Source organism: Phascolarctos cinereus, unplaced genomic scaffold (assembly GCF_003287225.1).
Source record: "Phascolarctos cinereus isolate Bilbo 61053 unplaced genomic scaffold, phaCin_HiC Scaffold_2;HRSCAF=192, whole genome shotgun sequence".
Taxonomy (NCBI): Eukaryota; Metazoa; Chordata; class Mammalia; order Diprotodontia; family Phascolarctidae; genus Phascolarctos; species Phascolarctos cinereus.
In genome coordinates, this window is record NW_027555625.1 from 141,838,337 (window position 1) to 141,862,681 (window position 24,345).

The following is a 24,345-nucleotide window of genomic DNA, read 5'->3' on the forward strand; positions in this document are numbered from 1 at the left end:
GAATGGAAAAAAGGAGGTCGCCCAGCCGGTCCCGAGACTGCAGTACAAGGCAGCTTCGCTGTGCCGTCACTGCAACCGGAGTGGACCCGGGCGCGGACAAGCCGTTGCAGCCTCGCCCCTCCCTTTCTTCCTCCCTCCTTCCCACCCTGTGCTCTCCGCCGCCGAAGGAGGGGAGCAGACTAGGCCGGGCAGTAACCGATCACGCAGCTCTGGGACCCCAGCCGCGGTGCCCGTGACCCTGAGCGCCCCGCGGCGCCACCGCAGCTGCCACTGCCTATGACCCTGAGCGCCCCGCGGCGCCTCCTTTGCTGCCCATGAACCTGAGCGCCCCGCGCCCGCGGAGATGCTGAGGATACGCGAGAGGCCGCGGCTGCAGTGCCCAGCGCGTAGGGACCGCGCCGCTGGCTCCGCCGTCCAGCCGGGCCCGGCCGGCCTGCAGCTGGAGGCCAGCCTCATCTAGGACCAGCCTCGGGCCCCGGTCGCCGCATCCTGCCTGCACTCACGGGATCGACCCCAGCCACCCAGTAAAAATGAATGTGTTTTGCAGGACGAGGTGTGATCCTTGCCCTCCACATTACCCAGTCACATGTAGCGGTGTAAGTAATTAATTCATTTTCCCAGTGGCGGCGGTCATACCTCGCTCTCCTGCCTACCTTGTCCTCCTCTTTCCCTCTAACCCTCCCTCCCCATTTTTTTGTCTCTAATCATTCCTACCCGTCGCCCCCAGGTTCCCTAGCAATGTTGCTTGGTTGGGCTGGTGGATTTCTCGGGTGGGGGGAGAGGGGGTGTGAAGCAACCTTTTCCGGGTTTTGTAGAGAAACGGAGCCGCCTTTACTCAGTTGGTGTTTATGCCGAATCTCCTTTTATTTATTTATTTCGTGTGTCTTGCGTGTGTATGTCTGCGTGTGTGTGCGCGTGCAGATCAGCAGATCCTCAAAAAAGAAAGGAAGAAAGACACTCCAGATTGGTAGCGATATTTTGTAACAATCAGCTGGATTCTATCTCTTAGCTGCGGGCCTAGAAGTCTCAGAGCTTGCAGAGTAGTAGGGAGACTCCGGGTTTGCACCTTGGCATTTTCCTGCACCTAAAAATGTTGGTGGCTACTTAGTTTTTTGTTTTACTGGGTTTTTTTTTCTGAAATGTTATTGTTTAAAAGAGAGCTCTGGGCCCTACTTTCCTTTTCAGTCAGCATGTTGGATGCTTCTTTCATCCCTACATGTCCCAGAAGTATTTCTGGATCCTAACAAGAACTACTTTTAATAAAGACATCATACTCCCCCCTTATTTTTTCAGGCTTCTCCTTTCCTTTTTCCTTGTGTAAGATGCAGGATATGGGAGATTCTTGGGTGGGTTGCTAGGAAACAGACTAGGCTCCCTGGGAAATTCTGTAGTTTCCTTGACAACCAGGGATTGGGGCAGCCTCTAATGAGCAGACATTCTTTTGCTGTGGGTGGGAAAAGGGGGCTTTTCTAGGTTCTAATAAGTGGGGGTGAGGTTGAGATAGGAACCCCATGAAAGAAGAGTTCAAGTAGATCAGGTCTTGTGGGACTTGGCTGAACACAAAGATCTGGGGAGGCATAGTGAGGAAAGCCTGTGGGGGAGCAGTAAGGGTTTGAGGGGAGGCTACTAAAAGATGGCTTGTGTTTGATGAATAAGGAAGAAGGGGGTAGGGGTTCATAATCTCTAAAATGGAAAGAGACTCATACTTGCATGTTGGGAGTTGGGGAGAGAAAGATCAGTAACTGAGTCTAGGAGGGTTGTTGTTAGGAGAAAGTCTGGAGGCCAGAAGAAAAAAAAGAGATCTTCAGAGGGAATGGCGATGGTTGAGTACCAGCCATAGGAGCAAATTAATCTTGACTCAGGTTGTAAAACGTTAGGATTAAGAATACTGTCATACACTGATAATAATAATAATAATAATAATACAACAGTATAATAATGTTTTGCAATAGAAAGCTGTTTCTGTTTCTCAGATACAGGTCCCCATTTAAAATAGGCCTGATTATGCTACCAGTGGTCTGACTTAATTGGGCCATCCTATATTATGGAGGAAGATGTAATTACATAGATAGATATGGAATCTAGTATTATATAATGCCAGCATTACATAATAAGAAAAGTAGCTCCTTTCATCCCAGAATCTCAAAGCAATTTGCTGATGTGAATTAACCAAGACCCAGGAGACCTCGTGAAGTTCTCATCTCCATTTCCCAAAAGGGGAGGCCGCGTGCCCTCCAGGGAAGTGAAGTACTTGGGAAGTGAAGTGGTTGGTCCCTCTCTGAGCCAGTTCCCCTACGGAAGCTAGGCAGTGAACAATTTTATAACTGGAGTTATGTAGCATAGGCTGGAACTAGAGAGTAGCAGAATAGGGAGGGAGTCAGGTATAAGAATAGGAAATAAAAGGAGCCCTGGAGAGTGGATGGTCAAGGGGAATTTTAGATTGGACCCAACTCCAGTAAATCTTCATGTTTGATTTTACAGGACTTTTTCCTCCCTTCTCCCCCCCCCTCCCCTTTCCCCTCAGTTTGCTTCTCCTTAAATGTGGCTCATGTCACCTCCCATTAGAGTTTGACTCTTTAAGTACTACCTCATTGGTTAGCTATCCTCTGCTTAACTCTAGTGTTGCATAAGTTTTTCTTTGCCTTTTTTTTCTTTAAATCAACAAAACCTCTTGAGTCCAGAGAGGAGGGTGGCTGTGCTAGTCTCCTGGACTCCATTCTGTGCAGGAAGGCTGATAACACTGAAATATAGCTAGATTTCCTAGCTTAACTTAAAAGCCCAGATTCAAGAGATCTTTTCTCTTCTCACTTTTTCTCTTTTCCTGGGCCTAGAGATTTCTGGGAGAAAGTGACCCCCGAATTTTTCCATGGTAGTCATTTTAACTTGTTGAATTTTTTTTTACCATCATCTCAAAGCTTTGCTAAAGTACTGTATGATATCCTAAATAGGACATCTGAAAGAATTTTCATCATTTAAATTACCACTTCTCTGCCCCTCCCCACCCTTCCATCCAAAGCACACTCCACCCAAGTCCATAATCACCTAGAAAGCACCTACTAAGTGAACTGCATTAGGGGCTTGAATGACAAAGACAAAATTGAAACTGACTTCTCTCCCCTCTGGTCAGTATCCTTACTTTTATATCAGAACTCCACTTTTTAAAGTGTGATTCTTGTTAATGGGATGAAGAAAGAAGGGAGGAAGAGACTCTTTCCAATGGGGTAGGACTAGGTTTGGAGAGTAGAGGAGAAATCAGGACTGCAGGATGAGGTAGTTGTTCTGAGTAGGGCCATGGGTCTGGTGCCAGTCCAGTAGGGGTGGGGTGGGGTGGGGCAGGAGGCATTGTCAGGGTGTGGACTATCTTATGCTAATAGGATAGGGTGAGCTGGGAAGAGAGAGCATCCCTGAAAAAATCTCCGCTGTACTTTTTTGCTCAGATGCACCCACTCATGAAAACCTCCGTTGCCATTGTTACTTGGATATTTTAGTTCTGCATTCCTGCACGTTGGCACAATGTTACAGCATCCCAGGAGCCTCACAGGAATGTGGGAGCTTCCACTCCCTCCCTCTCAAGCTGGCCTTCAGGGTTAGATGGGTTAGGGAAATAGAACTGTGTACCTCTTGAAATTATTTTCTGCTTTTGTTGAAGCAGGAAGGGTTAATCCAGTTTGCTCCAGCTCCCAGGACTGCCTAGCCCGCCTGTCATAGCTTGCATGCCCCATACACCCTGAATCCCCATATACCTCCTTCACTCTTTATACCCTGAATGCATATATACACCATACATGCCCTATGTGACCCAAACACTTTGTAATTCCACGTACCCCCTGCATACTCCATCAGCCTTGCATGCCCTGATCCCCTTGCACACCCTGCATAGCTTGCTTGTCCTGTATGTGCTGCAAGCCCCGGCTGCCTCTCACAGCCTGTATGGCCTGCCCGCCATGTACCGCCTGCGTACCCTGCACAGCTTTCCTGCCATGCATGGCCTGCCCACCCTGCCTGCTGACTATATCCTGTATGGCATATACGCCCAACGTGCACACAGGAGATGCTTTGACATAGTGCCAGCTCAGTTTTTTAACTTGTGCCCAATCCCTTCCCATTGGAGTGAATTCCCAGGCCACTTTCTGTTAACTGCCATTTTGGAGCCCAGTGGCATTGCTCCCTTGAGCTGGGGGCCTCCCCGTGTTACCTTTTCAAATGACTCTGTGAGACTTCACATGGACACAAGCACTTTGTGCTTGTTTATCTGAATAACGATTCTCTTCTCCTAGTTCTGGAGTTTCCTCTCAGCTTGGCAGAGGGAGAAACTGAGGTAAGGGTCAAGTGGAAGAGTAGTTACCACTGAGTCTGTGCTTGACCTAGCAGTTCAGACTCAGGGGTCTTTGATATGCTGTTTAATTGAGCATCCCTAGTTGAAGCAACCAGTCGTTCCAGGGAGCTTCCAGCCAGGGGCACCCCAGTGACTGTGACTTTTAAAATGAGGATTTTTTTTTTTTTTGCTGAATGAGTGAAGTATGTTTATGGGAGCTCAACCTCAGTTTCCTAGAACCAGGACATAGGATGTCTGGGTGAGATGCTCAGGTGAGATCATGGGAAGGGCTGTAGGTTCTGAGAGCAGGCACGGGCATCAGCAAATGGGATTGGACAGCCTTCCCAACTTTGTCCTCATCACCATCCCTGGGTCCCTAATCAAAATATCCAAGCAGCCTGGACTGACATGAATAGTGGTGGGTTGTCACAGTGAAAATCCTGAGTTCTATCTAGTGACTCAAGAAGCTTCCCCAGCCTAGGCTGGCAAGGAAAGAGAGAGAGAGAGAGAGAGAGAGAGAGAGAGAGAGAGAGAGAGAGTGAGAAACTCCTGAAGCAGCATAAGCTAGGGCCCTGGGGAAAGGGGAAAGGGCTGCTAGCCCCAGGAAAGGCCTGGTGGGAGTTTCCAAAAGAGAAATGGAGGGGGGAGGGAGAGCCTGCTGCTGGCTTTGACAAGTCCATTAAATTTTAAAGTAGTTCTGCCTCCGTGCATGCTGGGAAGGGGTGGGGACCTGGCTGAGCCTTCATCTTCTCTCAGCTGTTTGCTGTTCTGTTGCCACCGCTGCGCTAGAAAGAAGAGGGCAGGGTAGAGCAGGGGAGGAGGGAGAGAACCTTGTCAGACTGGCATTTCTTTGGTGAAAATCAGAGGGACACCTCCCATGGTCTTGAACGGAAAGGGTGTCTCCTCCCCAACTCAGATGCCTAGCTTGGAGGTGAGAGCCTGATGGAGCTGTTCCCTTCCTCCCAGCCTTCATAGGACCCCTGCCCCCTTCTTTTTTAGTCTTCCTCTTTCTACTCTTCCTAGATGCCAGGGCTTCCTCTTTAAAGCTAATGTGGGCCCGGCACCCACCACCACTTACCAGGGCAGCTTTGTCGTCCACCCCCTCCCCATCCTTTTGCACAGCAAAGTTGCCCAGGGAGTTGTTCAAACCCAACTCCTCCTTCTCCTGTTGGGAGAGACTGCCTTGAGTTAAATCAATCCTTTTCTTAGATTGGGAAGATGATTTGGAGAGCTGCCCCAACTAGGCTCATTCTTTCCTCCCAGGTCCCAATTAATGGATTCTGACATGGATTATGAGAGGCCAAACGTAGAGACCATCAAGTGCGTCGTGGTCGGGGACAACGCTGTCGGCAAGACCAGGCTTATCTGTGCCCGTGCCTGCAATGCCACCCTCACCCAGTACCAGCTGCTTGCCACCCATGTGCCCACAGTCTGGGCCATTGACCAGTATCGGGTGTGCCAGGAGGTAAGAGGTGCAAGGGGGTGGGGCTCCATCTGGGACTTTTCCATACCTGTGGCTGCAAGCTACTATACCCAGTTTTGGGGTTGAGGCAAAAGTGACTGGCAGAGCTCACAGTATGCCTCCATGACCAGGGCTATTATCTAACAGGATAACAGAAGGGGAAAGCTTTAGCAGACATACCTAAGGGGAGTCACCCTAGGGAGTGTGATCAATTTAGAATTACATGGCTTTATGGTAGGAATGTAGTATGGAAGACTTAGCATCAGTTCTCCATTACCATCCCTAATCAAACGGTTACCCAGCTCCAACTTGAATAGCTCCAGAAGGGAGGAATTCACTTCTGGCTGAAGCCATTCATTGCAGTGTGGTACAGAGAACACTTCTTAGATTCAGTCAGAGTTTGGCTTCCTGTAACTTCCACTTACTGGTCTTTGTTCTGTCATCTGGAGCCACACAGAAGAAAAGTAATGCATCTTCCTGTGACAGCCTTTCAAATAATTTGAGTCAGCTATCAATTCTCCCTTAATGCCTTCTCCTCTCCACACTAGACATCCCTAGTTCCTTCATCCATTCCTTTTACAAGAGTTTCAGCTCATTGTCCCAAAGACATGTTCCAATTTATGGATATCTTTCTTAAACCATGGTTTTCCAAACTGATTAAGCTGCTCCAAATATGGTCTTAACAGGCTAAGTACAATAAGACTCTCACCTCTGTCACTCAAGACACTTTCCTTCTATTAATCCAGGTTATGATTGACAAGAAGCATTGAGGCATAGCAGATAGAGAATTGGTTTTGGAGTTAGAAGACCCAAGTTTGAGGCCCACCTCAGATAGATACTGGCAGTGTGACCTTTCCATGCCGTAGGAAACTCTGAGACTATAAATTGTATGACACTTGCTGGTCTCTATTGGTAGAAATAGTTTTCTCCCTGTGAATTTTCCATACAGGTCTGGGGGGAAAAAAGATTAACTTTTTTTTATTGCCACATCTTACTATGACTCTTATTGAACTTACAGTCCACTAAAATGTCTAATTCTTTTTTTTTTGTGGACTGTTAACTAGCTACATCTCCTGTCCCATAATTATTCGGTTGGTTTTTTGAACCCAAATGCCAAACTTAACATTTATCTCAATATTTTTCTATATCCTGATTCTGTCATCTAATGTGTTAACTATATCATTTCCAGTTCTTTATCATTTTCATATTTGTTAGTTCTGCCACTGATTTTTTTATTGGGCGTCATTAATAAAAACATTAAATAGAATAGAGTTAAGGACAGAGCTCTGTGGTACTCCACTAAACACTTCCCTTTAGCTTGACATTGATCTAACACGCTTTGGTTGATTAACCTAACTCTGCTATCATTCAGTCCACATTTCTTCATCTTATCCGTAAGGGTGTCAAGGGAGACTGTATCAAAAATACTGCTAAATCCAGAAATGTTGTCTTTATAATTTTTTTGCTTAATTATTAGCTTAATAACTATTGGAAAAGGAAATTAGGTTGGTCTGGTTCAGGTGTTCTTTCTTTCTTGTTTTTTTGGCTAGGCAGTGGGGTTAAGTAACTTGCCGAGGGTTACACAGTTAGTAAGTGTTATGTGTCTGAGGCCGGATTTGAACTCAGGTCCTCCTGAATCCAGGGCCGGTGCTGTATCCACTGAGCCACCTACCTGACCTTGTTCAGGTGTTCTTGATACAGTTTGTGACGTGAATCCTCTGGTAGTTTGGTGAAGGCTGTGGACCTATTTTCAGAATATTTTTTTAAATATTTGAAGGAAATGTTAAACTTCAGTTAGAGCTTAGTGAAAATATAGATGTAATTGTTTTTCCCATTCAAGTTTATGAATCCCCTGAAATCTCTCAGACCCCTAGGGATTCATGAGCCCCAGCTTAAGAACACCTGGTCTAGTGTAACATATTCTCAGTGAACTTATGCTAGCTCCCAGAAATCAGCCTTTTTGCTTTGTAAATGTTCACAAAACATTGCCTAATAATCAGTTCCAGGATTTTTTTTTCTTTCTTAAAATAAATTTTATTGGTGTCTTTTTTTTAAATATTACCAAAATTTTCCCCAGTATCCCTTCTCTCCTCTCCCAAAGAACCACCTTATGTAACAAATAATATTTTTAAGACAAGAAAAGAAAAAGAAAATTTTAAAAACTCAAGTCAGTTCTAGAATTTTCCTAATTCTCCCCCACCCCCCAACCAAGATTCTTAAGTGCAGACCAAACCAGATTAAAATGTTATCGGAAATATTTAACAAGTTAAATAAAAATAGAGTAGAACATAGATAATGTTAGTATGTGGTTTTCTAAGCTAATATGCAGCCCACATATTAGGGTTTAGCAGCCCCTATTTCTGTTTGAGTTTGTTATCATTCGTGTACAGAATTCCCTTTCCCTCTTTGAAAAGTGCTGGGTTTGCCCATATTCAGTCTTCTGCTACCTTTCTGGTGGTCCATAATTTTTCAGTGATCGTTGTCAACAACTCCTTGTTCATATTCTTAAGTTGTTCCGGTACCCTGGGATGTGTTCTGGGATGTAACTGACTGAGACACATGATATGCACTCATTTAGAGAAGCTAGCCGCTCCCTTGATTGTCTCCTCACTGGTCTTTGATTTTCAGACCCTCTCCGTGTACATTTGTTGTTCCCTTTCCAGTCTGGAGATCCTTCTTCTTGACAGAGAAATTGGAAGTAAAACAGCCATTGAGTAGCTAGTTCCATTTTCTCTTTGTCATCTCTTAAATATTACAGCATCCTCACCAACTGCTGGCCGATCTCCTCCTTGTTCTCTTTGCACCTAAATGTACTCTTTCAAAATTTTTTTGTTCTGTGCAGCATTTTCTTTCTGCAAGCCTCAGCTCATTCTCACCTTAGCCTTCCTGCTACCATTCTTACAGGCCCTTGCCAGGGTTTTGTTTCTTCCCTTGATTATGTGCCTTTTGCATCTGTTATTTTTTTTTAACCATCATTTAAAATCAGAGCTACACTGAAGCATCTTGTGGAGCTGAACTGATCTCTTTGGAACTCTTTCCTTTTTCCCTTACCCTTTTTTGGTTAGCATACCATCCTGTATGTTCTTCTGTCCTTCTCAAGCTGTCTTCTCAGGCCGTAGCATCATAGGGTAATAGATTTAGAATTGGAAAGTACCTTTGAGGTTATCTAGTCTAACCCTGTCATTTTACAGAAAAGGAACCCGAAGTCCCAGACACCTGTCTCAGATCACATGGCTCCTAAGTAATTCTCAGCACCCTTGTCGTTGTCCATTTCCCATTTTTAGAGTCAGTGACTTATTTTGGTTAGGTTCATAAGATTATTATTTTATGATGTAGAGCTGGAAGCGCCTCAGGTATCACTTAGTCCTCCTGCCCCTCTGCCTCCCCACCCCCCATTTTACAGAAGAGGAAAAGGAGACCCAGGAAGTGTAAGTGACTCACCTGTCCGGGATTAGCCAGGTAGTAATCAGAAGTGACCTTTGAACCCAGGTCCTCTGACTCCAAAGCCAGTGCTTTTTTTATAATTACTCTTATAATTTCATTGTGTCTTCTTTTTATACTTATAGTTTGGTGTTGCATTTCATTCATTTAATTTGCTCAGGGTAGAAATTTTAAGACAAAAAAATGAAACACACGCCTGCCTTCAAGGAGCTTACATTCTACTTAGGGAGAAGATAATGTGAACATATAAAATTAAATACAGAAATTACATATGAAGTAATTTCTGGCTTTTGACCTTTGCTAATACTTGGATCACATAATGAGAAGATGGGACTCATTGAAAAAGACCCCGATGTTGGGAAAGATTGAAAGCAAAAGGAAAAGGGGACGGCAGAGGATGAGATGGATAGATAGTATTATGGAAGCAATGAACCTGAGCTTGGAGAGACTTTGTGAGATAGTGCTGAATAGAAGGGCCTGGTGTGCTATGGTCCATGGGGTCATGAAGAGTCTGATGTGGCTGAATGACAACAACAAATAACTAGTTGATGATACGAGTGTATGTAGACAGCTCATAGGACTCCCAGGGGCTTCTCACTCCCTTCTTGGAGAGATGGATTTATGATACAAAAGCATGAGATTTCTGAGCAATTGTCAAGCTTTTGGCCTCCCTTATTTCAGAGGATTTGAGTTAGAAGGAGACCTCAGTGGCTTTCTAGTCCAATCCATCCTTGACCAGGCTCGCTAAGTGGTCGTCCAGCATCTACTCCGGGACCTCCACAGAGGAGGAACCCGCCACCTCTCTGGGCAGCCCATACTCCTTCAGGACGACGGCTGTTGTTAGGAAGTCTTTCCTGACATTGGACCCAAATTAGCCCCTTGGCAGCCTCCACCTGTTCTTTCTATTGCGGCCTTTTGGTGCCAAATGGAACAAGTCTCATCCTTGTTTCACATGACAGCCCTTGAAATGCTTGAAGATTCTTAATCACGGATCATATTTTGTTCCAGTATGCTTTTTTCGAAAAGGTCTAGATCAAAAAAAAAATGTGAGGAAGGCCTTTTGAATGACTGTATGTCAAGGTACTATATCTAGCATATGTTGACTTGATTTGGAAGCTCTTGTTAAAGCCTTAGATTTTCTCCACCTTTTACTTTTCTGTGAGAACATGGAACCCTGCAAGGGAAGATGAGCTCACGTCAAGTCAGCAAGGATTTATTAAGCACCTTCTGTGTGCTCAGCATTGGGTTAAGGGCTAGGGATACAAAGAAAGGCAAAAATGGACCCTGTCCTCAAGGAGCTGATAATCTAGTGGGGGTAGACAACAAATAAACAACGACCTACATACAAGATAGAGACAAGATAAAGTCATGGTCATACCTGAGGGAAGGCACTAGAATGAAGGGGGATTGGGAAAGACTTCTTGAAAGGTGGGATTTTAGTTGAGAATTGAGGGATGTTAGGAGGCAGAGAGGAGGGAGAGAGCATTCCAGGCCTGGAGGATGGCCAGTGAAAAGGTATCATGAATGATGTTACAGTCTTTTCAAGTCTTTTCAAGTCCACCAATTGCTGTACTTGCATCACCATGGAAGACTTATGAACCCTCCTGTCCTTTGGCTATAGCTTTTCCATGCCTTCCATTAACTTCCTATATTTTCTTCGCACCCTTGGAAACTTCTCTTGATGTCAGTGGTGCAAGTGAGACTCCAAGCCCTCCTTTGCTAGTGTGCAGTCCAAGATAATATGGACACTTTCTGCCAAGACTCTTCTTGCTTGCGCTTCAACCGAGTTTTCCTTGTTGGCCTGGATCGAGTTCAGGAGAGTAATCCCTTTTGTGCCTTCTTCTTTCTTAAAGATGAGGTAGGCAAGTGGTGCTATAGATACGTCACTAGATCCAGTGTCAGGGAGACCTGAGTTCAGATCTGGCTTTGGATACGTTGCTAGTTGTATGACTCTAGGCAAGTCATTTTACCTCAGTTTGCCTCAGTTTCCTCATCTGTAAAATGGAGACGATAACTACATTTACCCTGCAGGGTTGTTGTGAGGATAAAATGGGGCAGTATTTGTGAAAGTGCTTTGCGAGCCTTAAAGTGCTATGATCTGGAATGGAGATGTGCCTAGGATATAGGAATTGGAATTCCTGTCAAGAGCCCTAAACTTGGGAGGCCTTTCTGTATTTGAAACTGCAAGGAAGCAGCCAACAGTAAAGAAGAGTTGAACAAAAAAAATACTGGCTACCTATGGTATTAAAAAGCCTTTGGCCCATGTCTACAGTGGGCAAATAAAGGAAGCTAGGACCGGATGCCTGGCAAGAACACCTGCCTTCCCACCCCATTCTTCTCCAACACTGCTTTAGGACTTTTAGGGTTTTCTTTCATTGTAAAGGTTGCCCTTGCTGTTCATTTTACCCTTATAGAAATATTGAGGAGTTAGGGGAGACCCAAACAGTTTGAATTGTTCAGGGCTCCCCTCCCCCCACTTCCAGGGTCTTTAGCTGATTTATAGGTGAATCCTAAACAGAAATTCTCTTTTCCTTCTTCTCGAAGGTGCTGGAACGTTCCCGGGATGTAGTAGATGATGTCAGTGTGTCCCTTCGTCTCTGGGACACCTTCGGAGACCACCACAAAGACCGGCGCTTTGCTTACGGGAGGTAGGACCAGACCCTGGCTGCCTGCAGGGAGCCAGGTGGGTGGGTGGAGTTGAGCCACCTTAAGCTTGAGTATTCCAAGGAGAGGGGAGGGACTGTACTATCAGAGTTCCCATAGGGTAAATGTATCTGGGTACTCATATCTGATGATATTCTGTCAAATCTGTTCTCTTTGTATAGAGCTGGAATTTCTCTGCGTGTTGCATTTGTACATATGTGCATATATATGTGTGCATGCGTGTGTTACACTGTCTCTATTCCTGAGAAAGGTGACCCCCTAACAGCACCTACTCCTTTGTCATCCCCACTTCCAGATCTGATGTTGTGGTTCTTTGCTTCTCCATTGCTAATCCCAATTCCCTGCACCACGTCAAGACCATGTGGTATCCAGAAATCAAGCACTTTTGTCCTCGGGCTCCCGTTATCCTAGTGGGATGCCAGCTGGACCTACGCTACGCTGACTTGGAAGCCGTCAATAGGGCCAGGCGCCCTTTGGCCAGGTAAAGGGGCCGGGACCTGGAGCCGTCTAGTATGGGAGGGCAACATTGCTGGCTTCAGGGACTTTTTCCTCCAAAAAGAGGACTAAAAGGGGCAGCCTCAGAAAGAACCGAGAGAGAGGAAACAGGTGGGAGAGAAGAGAAGGGGGCTGGAAATGGAGGTCAAAGAAGGAAAATAGAATATGCCCCCAGGTGAGGAATAGAAAGGAAGGCAGAGAGGGTCTGTGCTTCACCTTCCTATCCCTGAGGTCTTTATCCCTGCTTCCCCTTAGTAGCAGCTGGAGTTGCAAGCTAGGATTTTTCCCAGTCCAGTTTGTTCATTCATTTAGCAAATGTTTATTGAGTCAGCATTGTGTTAGGAGTTATGGAGAATAAAAAAGATCAAGAAGATGTATTTATTACCTCAAGGATCTCAACAAATAGGTGGAGAAATCCAAATTAAGCACATCTGAAACAAATAATGATTGGGGGTAGTCAATGGTTAGGTATAGAGACTGAGTCCCAGGAGAAAGGAAAGAGTGGCACTGTGGGCTGGTATGGCCAGGGAGTGTTTCATGGGAGAGGATGCTGAGTTAATTTTAGTATATTAAGTTTAGGTAGGACTTGGGATGAACCTTAAGGGGATGGATAGAATGTGGATAGGTTAAAGAGCAGAGGGGAATAGCCTGAGCAAAGACTGCAAGTGGAGGAGGAGTCAGCATGGCCTAAGTAAGGTTCTGTGGGAGGGCCTACCTAACTGGATCTGGACTTTGAGTAGACTTCCTTGGCCTTTGAGATGAGTTTAGGGGAAAAGCTACCTCCTCCTTTCTTCTACCACAACCCAGTTTTTCTCTGTCTTCCCACCCAGGCCCATCAAGCCAAATGAAATCCTGCCTCCTGAGAAGGGCCGGGAGGTGGCCAAGGAGCTGGGCATCCCCTACTATGAGACTAGTGTGGTGGCTCAATTTGGCATCAAAGACGTCTTTGACAATGCCATCCGGGCAGCCCTCATTTCACGTCGTCACTTGCAGTTCTGGAAGTCTCACTTGCGAAATGTCCAGCGCCCCCTGCTACAGGCTCCATTCCTCCCCCCCCAAGCCTCCACCCCCCATCATTGTGGTTCCAGACCCCCCATCCACCACTGAGGAGTGTCCCGCCCACCTTCTGGAGGACCCTCTCTGTGCGGACGTCATCCTGGTGCTGCAAGAGCGGGTGCGCATTTTTGCCCACAAGATCTACCTCTCCACCTCCTCTTCCAAGTTCTATGACCTGTTCCTCATGGACCTGAGTGAAGGAGAGCTGGGGGGTTCCTCTGGGTCAGGGGGCCCCCGCTTAGAGGAACCCCAAGGTCACTCTGACCACCCCCCACCACCATCACCACCACCATGGGCGGGACTTCCTGCTGCGGGCAGCCAGCTTTGATGTATGTGAGAGCACAGATGAGGGAGGGGGTCCTGGCCCAGCAGGGCTCCGAGCTTCCACTAGTGATGGCATCCTTCGGGGCAATGGGGCTGGGTACTTGCTTGGGCGTGGCCGGGTGCTCTCATCCTGGAGTCGCGCATTTGTGAGCATTCAGGAAGAGATGGCAGACGACCCCCTCACTTACAAGTCACGCCTGATGGTGGTGGTGAAAATGGATGCTTCAATTCAGCCTGGACCCTTCCGGGCCGTGCTCAAGTATTTGTATACTGGGGAATTAGACGAGAACGAACGGGATCTCATGCACATTGCCCACATTGCTGAACTGCTGGAAGTGTTTGATCTACGCATGATGGTCGCCAACATCCTCAACCATGAGGCCTTCATGAACCAAGAGATCACTAAGGCCTTCCACGTCCGTAGGACCAACCGGGTCAAGGAGTGTCTCGCCAAAGGCACGTTTTCAGGTATGGGGGACGAAGAGGGCACACGAGTTAGGGAGGACACCTGCAGCAGGAGTAGTGGTAGAGAGGGATTTTCTTTGCTTAAATTATTGTTGGATGCTCGTTGATTCATAGTGGCCCTTTGGGATCTTGGTTGACTCTGGCTTCCTTCATGATAACCCTGGGCATCTCCTAACCATCCAGAGGCTATATGACTCCTATCGGATGGCACCATTCCTAGAATTTTCTCTCTCATTTCCTGTTCCTCAGCATCTCCCCTCTTCTGGAAGGTGGGAAGGCCTAAGACGAGGGAGATTCGGAATGAGAGTTTTGCTATTAAGTAACTGGGACACCAATTTCTGATGCATTGGGATCACTATCACCAATCCCTAGGTCTTGTTCTTTTTTTTTTTAATTTTATTAATTTATTTTGATTTATCAACAATCATTTCCATATGCTTTTGAGTTGAAAATTTTTCTCCTCCTTCCTTCCGCCCCCCCCAAGACAGACATCAGTCTGATATAGGCTTTATATTTACATCCTAGGTCTTGTTCTAAAAGAACCATGGAGTCCCTAGGCTAAGAGCTTGGGTACTATGTATTTTTTTTTTAGGCAATTGGGGTTAAGTGACTTGACCAGAGTCACACAGCTAGTAAGTGTCAAGTGTTTGGTCTGAGACAGGTACCATGGAGGTGGGACCAAGGAAGTACTCACAGATCTTGGAGGAGGTACAGCTTTAAGGACGCTCTGATTGCTGGCAGATCTGTTCCTGGCAGCCCTAGAAAGTAGTTCTTTGTTTTAAAATTAAATTTTATTTATTTTCAAATGAAGATCCACCTTCTCTCCATCCTACCCCCTCCTCCCACCCCCTGTTGAGAAAGCAAGAACAACCACTGTTATAAACCCATATAGTCAAGCAAAACAAATTCCTGCATTGGCCATGTCAAAAAAAAAAATGTATCTCAGTCTGCCCTGAGTCCATGCCCTCTCTGTCTGGAGGTGAGTAGCGTCTTCCATTATGAGCCTTCTGGTTGGTCATCGTATTGACCAAAGTTCTTAAAGCTTTCCAATTGGTTGTTATCTTTGCAGGATTGTTATTGTTGTATAATTGTTCTTCTGGCTCTTCTCACTTCACTGTGCCTCAGTTTATACAAGTCTCCTGGGAAGTAGGTCTTTTAACCTCCTTCCTTCGTCTGTGACCCTCGCTCTCCTTCCTTGCAGATGTGACCTTCATCCTGGATGATGGGACTATCAGTGCCCACAAGCCGCTGCTGATCTCCAGCTGTGACTGGATGGCCGCCATGTTTGGAGGGCCATTTGTGGAGAGCTCCACAAGGGAGGTGAGGCTTTGTGGAGGTGGGGCGTGAAGGGGATGGGCTCCTGTCTCACTTGTAACAAGTAACTATTAGGTGCCTACCATGTGTCCACATTGTGCTAGGTATGGTTGGGGATATCAGATGGTCCCTTAAAGGGTAAGGCAAGTAGGCTAATGGAGAGACGAGACAAAGACATATGGAACAGCTAGAGGAACCTCAGTGTGTTAAAAATAGAAATAATCCCTTTTGCCCTAAACCTAACCCTCTTTCCAAATTCCCTATTTCTGTTGATGGTATCACTATTCTTCTACTTGCCCACACTTGAAACTTTGGTGGGCTTTGAGTCTTTCCTTTCTTCGATCTATGTAGGCACCAAGACCTACCCATTCTTTGGAAACATGTATTGCATCCATCTTTTCTTTTTGTCTCCTGAAGTACAGGCCCTCAGTACTGGCCTCACCTGGGCTATGACAGCAGCCTTGTCTCCCTGCCTTCTCTCTCTCTTCTCTCCAAGTCATGCTACTCCCCTGCTGTCAAAGCAGTCTTCCCAAAGCCAGACATTGGTCACCTCCTCGTCTCAGAAACCTTCCACAATTCCTCATTGCTGATGGGATTGAGTCCAGACTCTTTCCTGGCATGCCAGGCCCTCTTGCAGCCCTAGCTCAAACCCTCTGTTCCAGTCAGACTAGCAGTATCCCCTGAAATGGGCTTGGCTCAGTCTTGAAGCCAACTCTTTGCCCATAATAATAGTTGCATTTGTATAGAGATCTGAAGTTTATGCAGTGGCCCTGAATGAAAGAAGTGGTGCAGGTATTCATATTTAGAGGAAACTGAGGCTCTGAACTGGGAGGGAGCAGTTTTGAAGCTCATATTCCTATGGAATGCTAAAGTTTACGAGGCATTGAAAAAAATTTTGGTCATAACCACCCCATAAGGTACAAGAGTTATCCTCATTTTACAGATAAGGAAACTGAGGCACCCTGATCAGATTTGCAGATGATGTAAAGGAAGGAGGGATGGCTAACCCAGTGGATGACAGTCAGGATCCAGAAAAAATCTTGGCAGTCTGGAACATTGGGCTGAAAATGTATTAAGATGAAATTTTAAGAGGAATCAGTATAAAGCTACCATTTAGGTCTAAAAGGTTGGCTTCAAAAGTAGAAGATGGGGGAAGCATAGTTAGACAGCAGTTTGTCTGAGAAAAGATTTGGGTGTTAGAATGGATAGCAGAACTCGATATGAGTCATCAGGGTGAGATGGCAGCTAGGAGAAAGTTAGTTTGATCTTAGGCTGGTTAAGAGGTTTGCTTCCAGAAATAAGGGGGTAGCCTCTGCTCTGGTCAGATCATATCTGGAACATTGTGTTCAGTTCTTACAAAGAACATTGGTAAGCCAGAATGACTAGATGGGATGGTGAAAAAACATGAGTTTATGCCATTTTTAAGATAGAGAACTGTTTAGCCCGGAAAAGGGAAGAGTGAGGGGGGAGACATGATAGTATACTAAGTATTTGAAGGGCTGTCACGTGGAAGTGGGGGCAGCTAGGTCATGTAGTAGATAGAATGCCAGATGTGGAGTCAGAAAGACCTGAGTTCAAATCTGGCCTCAGATACTTACTAGCTGTGTGACCCTGGGCAAGTCATTTAACCCTGTTTGCCTCAGTTTCCTTATCTGTAAAATGAGCTTTGCCAAAAAAAAAAAAACCCAAATGGGGCCAAGAAGAGTTGGACATGACTGAAACAACAAAACAACAAATAACAGCATTTGGGAAAGGGCATTAGCTTTTTTTTCTTTAGGATCAATGAAGTCATAAAGAGGCTCAGATTGTTCATAAGTCTTCCCTTGCGTCAATTTGAGTTTTCCAAAAGTGGGAATGGGGCTGCCTTAGGAGATAGTATGTCACCCTGCCCATCATTGAAAGTTTTCAAATATCAGTCCTGGGTTAGACTGCAGAGCCTCTAAAGTCCCTTCCAACTGTGACATTCTGGGATGAAGTTGCATGTGACTTGTAGGTGGTCACAGTGCTAGCATCTGTCAGGGCTTAACCTCAGAGCCTGGTCTTCAGACTCCAAGCCCAGGGCTGTTTCCCCGTGTCACATTGCCTCCTGTGCATCCTTCCCACTCCATGCCTTTCCTCTTGCCCTCTCCCTATCCAGATGGTTCACCCCCACCCAACCTTCAGGGCCTAGCTGAAGTTCCACCTTTTCCTTGATGTGTTGCCCAACTGTTTCAGGCCTTGTTGAATTGAGCCCTGTCTCTTTGCACCCCAATGACACTGCTATGTATCCTACTTATTTTGACACCGGATTTTAGAGGGTCTTCTTGTCTCAGTCTGTCTCTGAGGTTTTGGAACTGAAAGGAGGCCCAGTAGCATCTAAAGCATCAGACTTTTATTATGACCTTCACACAAAGGAAGGCTTAAGACCCAATATGAGATGCCTGGAGTTAAAGGCAGGGACATTAAAGGATACAATCAGGGAAGTTAGAGGATGCTTGTATACAGTGGTCTTCAGACAACAGCATAAACAGAGGAAGTCAACAGCATCCCCACAAGAGACTTGGCAAATACAGATTCTGCAGAACTCTTGTCCCTCTTCCTAGCGGCAGACACCAGGGCCCTTTGTCTCCTTCATACCATGATGACTCAATGACACAGGTTAAGGCCATGAGTTTTATAGGGAGGGAGCAGGTTGTCACCTAAGCATATCTCATGGGTTCCTCTCTTCTATGTCGCAGACAAGGAGACACCATGGATAGTTCTAAGCAAGGGGAAGTCCCTGCTGTATAAGCTTGGGCCATGGAAAATCTGCTAAAATTTGCAGGGCGTAAGGCAGGAAGAAAGAAGGTGTGTCTGGAGCAGCAGTAAAGCCCCATGGGATCTCAGAGAAGCCAGGGGTTTTGGACTATCATAGTGGGCTGTGACTAGCATTTCACATTTATGTGTTCTATCTCCCCAACTAGAACATAAGTTCCTTGAAGACAGAGACAGTGTCTTATATTTCTTTTATATTCTCCACCACACCAAGCCATGGTGGGTGCACAGTAGAGGTGCCATAAAGACCTAAGAGACTGAGAAAATAATTCAACACAGTAATCCATCAAATATTAGGTTATGTGGTAGAGACTCTAAGTGCTAGAGGTCTTGAGGGAAGGGATGGATCGGTGTAGGCAAGAGTTCTAATTACAACCAACATTTCATCCCCCCCCCCAATATTCTTTTACTCATTTAACAACCAGTGGAGTAGTTGTGGAAGGCTTCATAGTAGGGCATGCACTGGGCTTTAGGGGTTGAGTAGGATTTGCAGAGGAAAGGACAGTGAGAAGGGCCCATGACTTTGCTCCACTCTCTGCTCACGATCTCATTAAAGCCTATTCGACTCCAAGGTTCTAGCTAGTTCCCCCCATAGCTCTGAAGGAACGTGTCTGATGAGAAAGCATTTTCAGTTCCTGCACAACTCTGAAGTGATTTCATGGGCCAAGGGCCATAGCATCAAAAGCCAGAGAAAGGATCCAGCTGGCACACGTTTCACCTGTCCTCGTTCCTTGTTCCTTGCAGTAGGCAAGAGGCAAGCAGAGCTGGTGATAGGAGGTGTCCAAAGCTTATGACTTAGAGGAGGAGGAGGAGGAGAAGGCTGGGGGGGGGGGGTCAGAGCACAGGCTTCTGCGCATATAGAAGACTTGTGAAGGGGAACTACACATGCAGGGGGTAGGGTCTTTGTCAAGGCCTCCATTGGAGAGAGATCTTTGGGGTCCCAGACAGGGTGTGGGAGCAGTCAAGTCAAGCATTTATTAGCACCGTGCTAAGGGCACACAAAGAAAGACCAGAGCACCCCTGCTGTCAAGGAGCTCACAGTCCAATGGGGGTAAATGACTATGTCCACACAAGGTACTTACAGGATAAATTGGAGGTAATCAACAGAGGAAAGGTATTGGCCGTGTGGCAGAAGGTGAGACTTTAGCTGAGCAGCATGGAGGCTAGCTCGAGGCAGGTGTTCCTCATGGCAGAGCTTCATATGGTTCTTGGTCTCCTTTGCTTCTCCAGGTCATGTTTCCTTACACCAGCAAAAGCTGTATGCGTGCTGTGCTGGAATACCTCTACACGGGCATGTTCAGTGCTAGCCCTGACCTGGACGACATGAAGCTAATCATCCTTGCTAACCGGCTGTGTTTGCCTCACCTGGTTGCACTCACAGGTAACTTGGCTTATCAGGGACCCCCCATGCCCCCACAGACACACACACCAGCAGAAGGATCTGAAAAGCTTTGCATGCATTCCCCACCCCCCCCTCACCCCCCGCCACATAGCTGCCTCTGGTTACTGTGGCCCACCAGTGCACCTTGTAGTTTGAATTTACAAAGGCTGTTTATTTCCTGCTGTGTTTCTAGTTGGGGCGGCTGCTACAAGGTGAGGAGTACTATTGGGACTATGGACTCATTCTTTTGTCAGCTAGGTGGGGCAATGGATAGAGTCAGGAAGTCAGGAAGACTCATTTTCACGAGTTCAAATCTGATCTCAAACACTTACTAGTTGTATGACCCTGGGCAGGTCACTTAACTCTGTTTGCCTCAGTTTCCTCATCTATAAAATGAGCTGGAGAAGGAAATGGCAAACTGCTCCAGTATCTTTGCCAAGAAAACCCCAAATGGAGTCACGAAGAGTCAGACACACTGAACAACAACTCATTCTTTTATAATAGCTATACTTCTAATAAGCATGACCAACTAAGTTTAAAAAAAAATAACACTAGCTAGTATTTTTAAAGTGCTTTAAGATTTGCAAAGTGCTTTACAAATATTGTCTGATCCTCACAACACCCCAGGGGCTAGGTGCTATAATTATTCCCATTTTATGAATGAGGAAACTGAGACTGAAAGAGGTTAAGTGACCTGCCCAGGGTCACACAGCTAGTAAGTGTCTGAGGCCAAATTTGAACTCAGATCTTCTGATTCCAAATCAGATGCTCTATCCACTGTGTCATCTATCTGCCTCAATTTTGCTTTTTCTATAAAAATGGAACTTATTAAAATGGATGACATAAACATTTACTAGGAGTCCTTTTTAGAAATAATTTATTTATTTTTAGTTTTCAATATTCACTTCCATAAGATTTTGAGTTTTAAATTTTCTCCCTTTCCCCAAGATGGCATGCAATCTGATATGGGTTCTACTTATACATTCATATTAAACATATTTTCACATTAGTCGTGATGTGTAAAAGAATTAGAACTAATGGGTAGAACCACAAGAAGAAGAAATAAAACAAAACAACAAAAGAAAAGGAGAACAAATAGTATGCTTCCATCTATCAAAGTCAGTCATCACACAGTGTGGCTGTTAACGGTGTACAACGTTCTCCTGATTCTGCTCACTTCACTCAGCATCAGACCATACGAGTCTTTCCAGGTTTTTCTGAAGTCCTCCAGCTTACCGTTTCTTATAGCACAATAGTATTCCATTACATTCATATACCACAATTCCCCAGTGGATGGGCATCCCCTCAATTTCCAATTCTTTACCACCATAGAAAGAGCTGCTATAAATGTTTTTGTACACATGGGTCTTTTTCCTATTTGTATGATCTCTTTGGGATAGAGCCCTAGAAGTGCTATAGTTTTATAGCCCTTTGGGCATAGTTCCAAATTGCTCTCCAGAGTGGCTGGATCAGTTCACAACTGCACCAGCAATGCCTTAGTGTTCCAGTTTTCCTACATCTTCTCCAACATTTGTCATTTTCCTGTTTTGTCACTTTAGGCAATCTGATAGGTGTGATGTGATACCTCAGAGTTGTTTTGATTTCCATTTCTCTAATCAGTAGTGATTTAGAGCATTTTTTCATATGACTTCAGTTTCTTCCTGTGAAAACTGCCTATTCATATCCTTTGACCATTTATCAATTGGGGAATGAGTTGTATTCTTATAAATTTGACTCAGTTCTCTGTTTCAGAAATGAGGCCTTTATTAGAGACATTGGCTATAAAAATTGTTTCCCAGCTTTCTGCTTCCCTTCTAATCTTGGTTACATTGGCTATGTGCAAAATCTTTTCAATTTAATGTAATCAGTCTTCTATTTTGCATTTCATAATGTTCTCTGTCTCTTGTTTGGTCATAAATTCTTCCATTCTCCATAGATCTGATAGGTAAACTATTCCTTACTCTAGCAGTTATTTTTTTAAAGGATCATATAATACAATTTAGAAGAAGATTTAAAGAAACAAATGCTTAAGTATAACTTAAGTGTATCATTCACTAATTTTCTGCTGATATAATATAATCCTGGTTTCACCCTAAGTTTGAGTAGATTTCAGTAGTTTTCTCCTGACCTTTTTTTTTTTTTGGCTTGCAAGGTTTTGTTCTTGGCTCTGGGACCCTAGCTACCTTTGCCAGGTATCTAAGCCCCTACAGCCTTTCTCTTTTTATAGCTATAAAAGAGAGCACGAAAGAGCACTGTGGCACCTCTTACAATCTCATGGACAATGCATGTGTTTGTATGAGCATCTGTCTGTGCGTCCAGTACCCTGACTGAGTCCTGTGGCTTATTTGTCACAGAACAATACACGGTGACTGGACTGATGGAAGCCACGCAGATGATGGTGGACATAGATGGAGATGTCCTTGTGTTCCTGGAACTGGCTCAGGTAACCGGGGCTGGGAGAGTGCTAATTACTCAGCACCATACTTATGAATTGGGGCCATCTGTGTAAAGGATAGAGTGGCGTAGAGGAAGCAAACCCAATGGCGAATTTGGTTCTCTGCAGTGCCCCCTATCTGGTGCATCTCCTGAGCCTATGCACTCAACTATGCCTGGCACGCAGCAGAAAAGGAGCCCTCCTAGAGGTAGGAGAGACGGAGGGCTCGGTCTTGAGGACTCGGTGGATGGGAGGCAGGACCCCCTACCTTTGAGGCGTAGGCAGACTAGCTGCTTGTACAGTGTGCCCTGGAAATAACTTCCCACAAAACAGTGCCTGAAATACACCTATTGGGATTAGTTTCTTTGGGTCAAGGCATTAGATGTAACAGCCAGCCTATGTCAGTCAGCAACATCTTAGTGTACATTAAACAGATCCCTTTCCAGTTTGATGGCTGACATATGTGGGGGGGGGCGGTAGAGAAGAGAAGGAAGGGATTGAGAACGTAGGACACAGTTGGGAAAGGCAGGCCTAGGTCATTGAGTCAGTAGGACGTTTGCTGGTAGATGTCATGTAGGGAAATCAAGGTGATTTTGCCCAAGCCAGGGAGATATCTAGAGTCCTATGATGTCTCTGCCCCTTGTCCAGGACCCAAAAGTGTCTGTAATGAAACCACTGTAGTATCTGGTTAAAAATGATTGCTGTGTTCTCTTCATCTTCCAGTTCCATTGCGCGTACCAGTTGGCTGACTGGTGTCTCCACCACATCTGCACCAACTATAACAACGTCTGCCGCAAGTTCCCCCGAGATATGAAGGCCATGTCTCCGGGTGAGTGCTTACGGCCCCAGTTCCCCACCCTCTTATGCCTACTTTGTCCCTCCTCAGTAACCAAGGGGCCGTTAAATTCATGCCCAAACCTCTGTTCTGGTCCCAGGAATACTAGAAAACAGCAGTCCAGTCTTTAATAATAACAACAGTTAACATTTATATAGCACTTACCAAGGGCCAGGCACCGAGCTAAGTGCTTTACAATTATTCTCTCATTTGAGCCTCGCAACAATCCTAGGAGGTAGTTGCTAGTATAGTTCCATTTTATAGAAGAGGAAATTGAGGCAAACAAGTTAAGTGATTTGTCCAAGGTCATACAGCTAGTACGTGTCTGAGGCTGGACTTGAACTCAGGTCTTTCTTAGTCCAGGCCCAGTGCTCTATCCACTGAGCTACCTCAGAGCACTTAAACCACATATACTGGCTATTTGGTATGGGGGTCATTGGATCCTATGATTTTGAGTTGGAAGAGACCTCTGAAATCTTCAAATCTAGGAGCAACCATTTCTGGATTGAGAGTGCCTGCTTGTGCTGAGAAGGTGGTGGGTGGCAGAGCCCAAGACCCGTTCCATATTACAGGAGTGCAGCCCAGTCCAGGCCAGGGGTTCTGGGGGTGCTCATGAGAGGAAACCCGAGGAAGGGGAGATGAACTGGAAAAGAAGGACAAGAGACCAAAGCGTGGCCTAGGGTGGGGATGGGAAGGGGGACGCGCAAATAAGATAGGAAATAAATATTCCAGGATGAGTAGGTCATAAAGACTTCTGTGACTGGTACTCCGCCCAGGGTGGTGTAGTAGAAAGAGCATGGAATTTTGAAGCCCAAAGAACTGGGTTCAGATCCTGACTCTGCTACTCATTTATTTTCTATGTCACCTTGGACAAGTTATTTCTCCGCTCTGAGCCTTGGTTTTCTCATCTTCAAAATGAGGGCATTAGACTTAGGTGATCTGCCCAAGGTTTAAAGCTGGAAAGCTTTAAATTCTAGGATCAGTTTGGACCTAATTAAACAGATGAGGTCCAAAGAGTTAAATGACTTGCCCACAGTCCCAAAGCAATTAAGTTTCTGAGGCAGGATTCAAACCTGGATCTTCCTGACTTCAAGTCCAGTATCCCGACTACTATGCCAGACTGCCTCCCAAGGCATCCTTCAAGGCCAAGTACATACTTTACCTGTCCAATGAAGCCTTTCTTGGTTGCCCATCTTGGAAGCACTGTCCTCCCTTTTTTTTTCTTAAGGCAATTGGGGTTAAGTGACTTGCCCAGGGTCACACAGCTAGTAAGAGTCAAGTATTTGGTCTGAGGCTGGATTTGAACTCGGGTCCTCCTGAGTTCAGAGCCAGTACTCTATCTGCTGTGCCACCTAGCTGCCCCTGT

General features: G+C 45.6%; 1 protein-coding gene across 1 annotated transcript in view; it reads left to right on the forward strand.

Annotated features, from left to right (window-relative positions):
* RHOBTB2 (Rho related BTB domain containing 2) overlaps positions 1-24,345 on the forward strand; it is a 27,938-nt gene continuing 3,593 nt past the window's right edge. The window contains 11 exon segments of the mRNA XM_078149652.1: positions 1-596; positions 5,579-5,780; positions 11,763-11,866; positions 12,178-12,363; positions 13,208-13,427; positions 13,429-13,700; positions 13,702-14,225; positions 15,424-15,542; positions 19,560-19,710; positions 22,065-22,153; positions 22,868-22,973. Coding sequence (XP_078005778.1) covers positions 535-596; positions 5,579-5,780; positions 11,763-11,866; positions 12,178-12,363; positions 13,208-13,427; positions 13,429-13,700; positions 13,702-14,225; positions 15,424-15,542; positions 19,560-19,710; positions 22,065-22,153; positions 22,868-22,973 — 2,035 coding nt within the window. The 5' untranslated portion in view covers positions 1-534.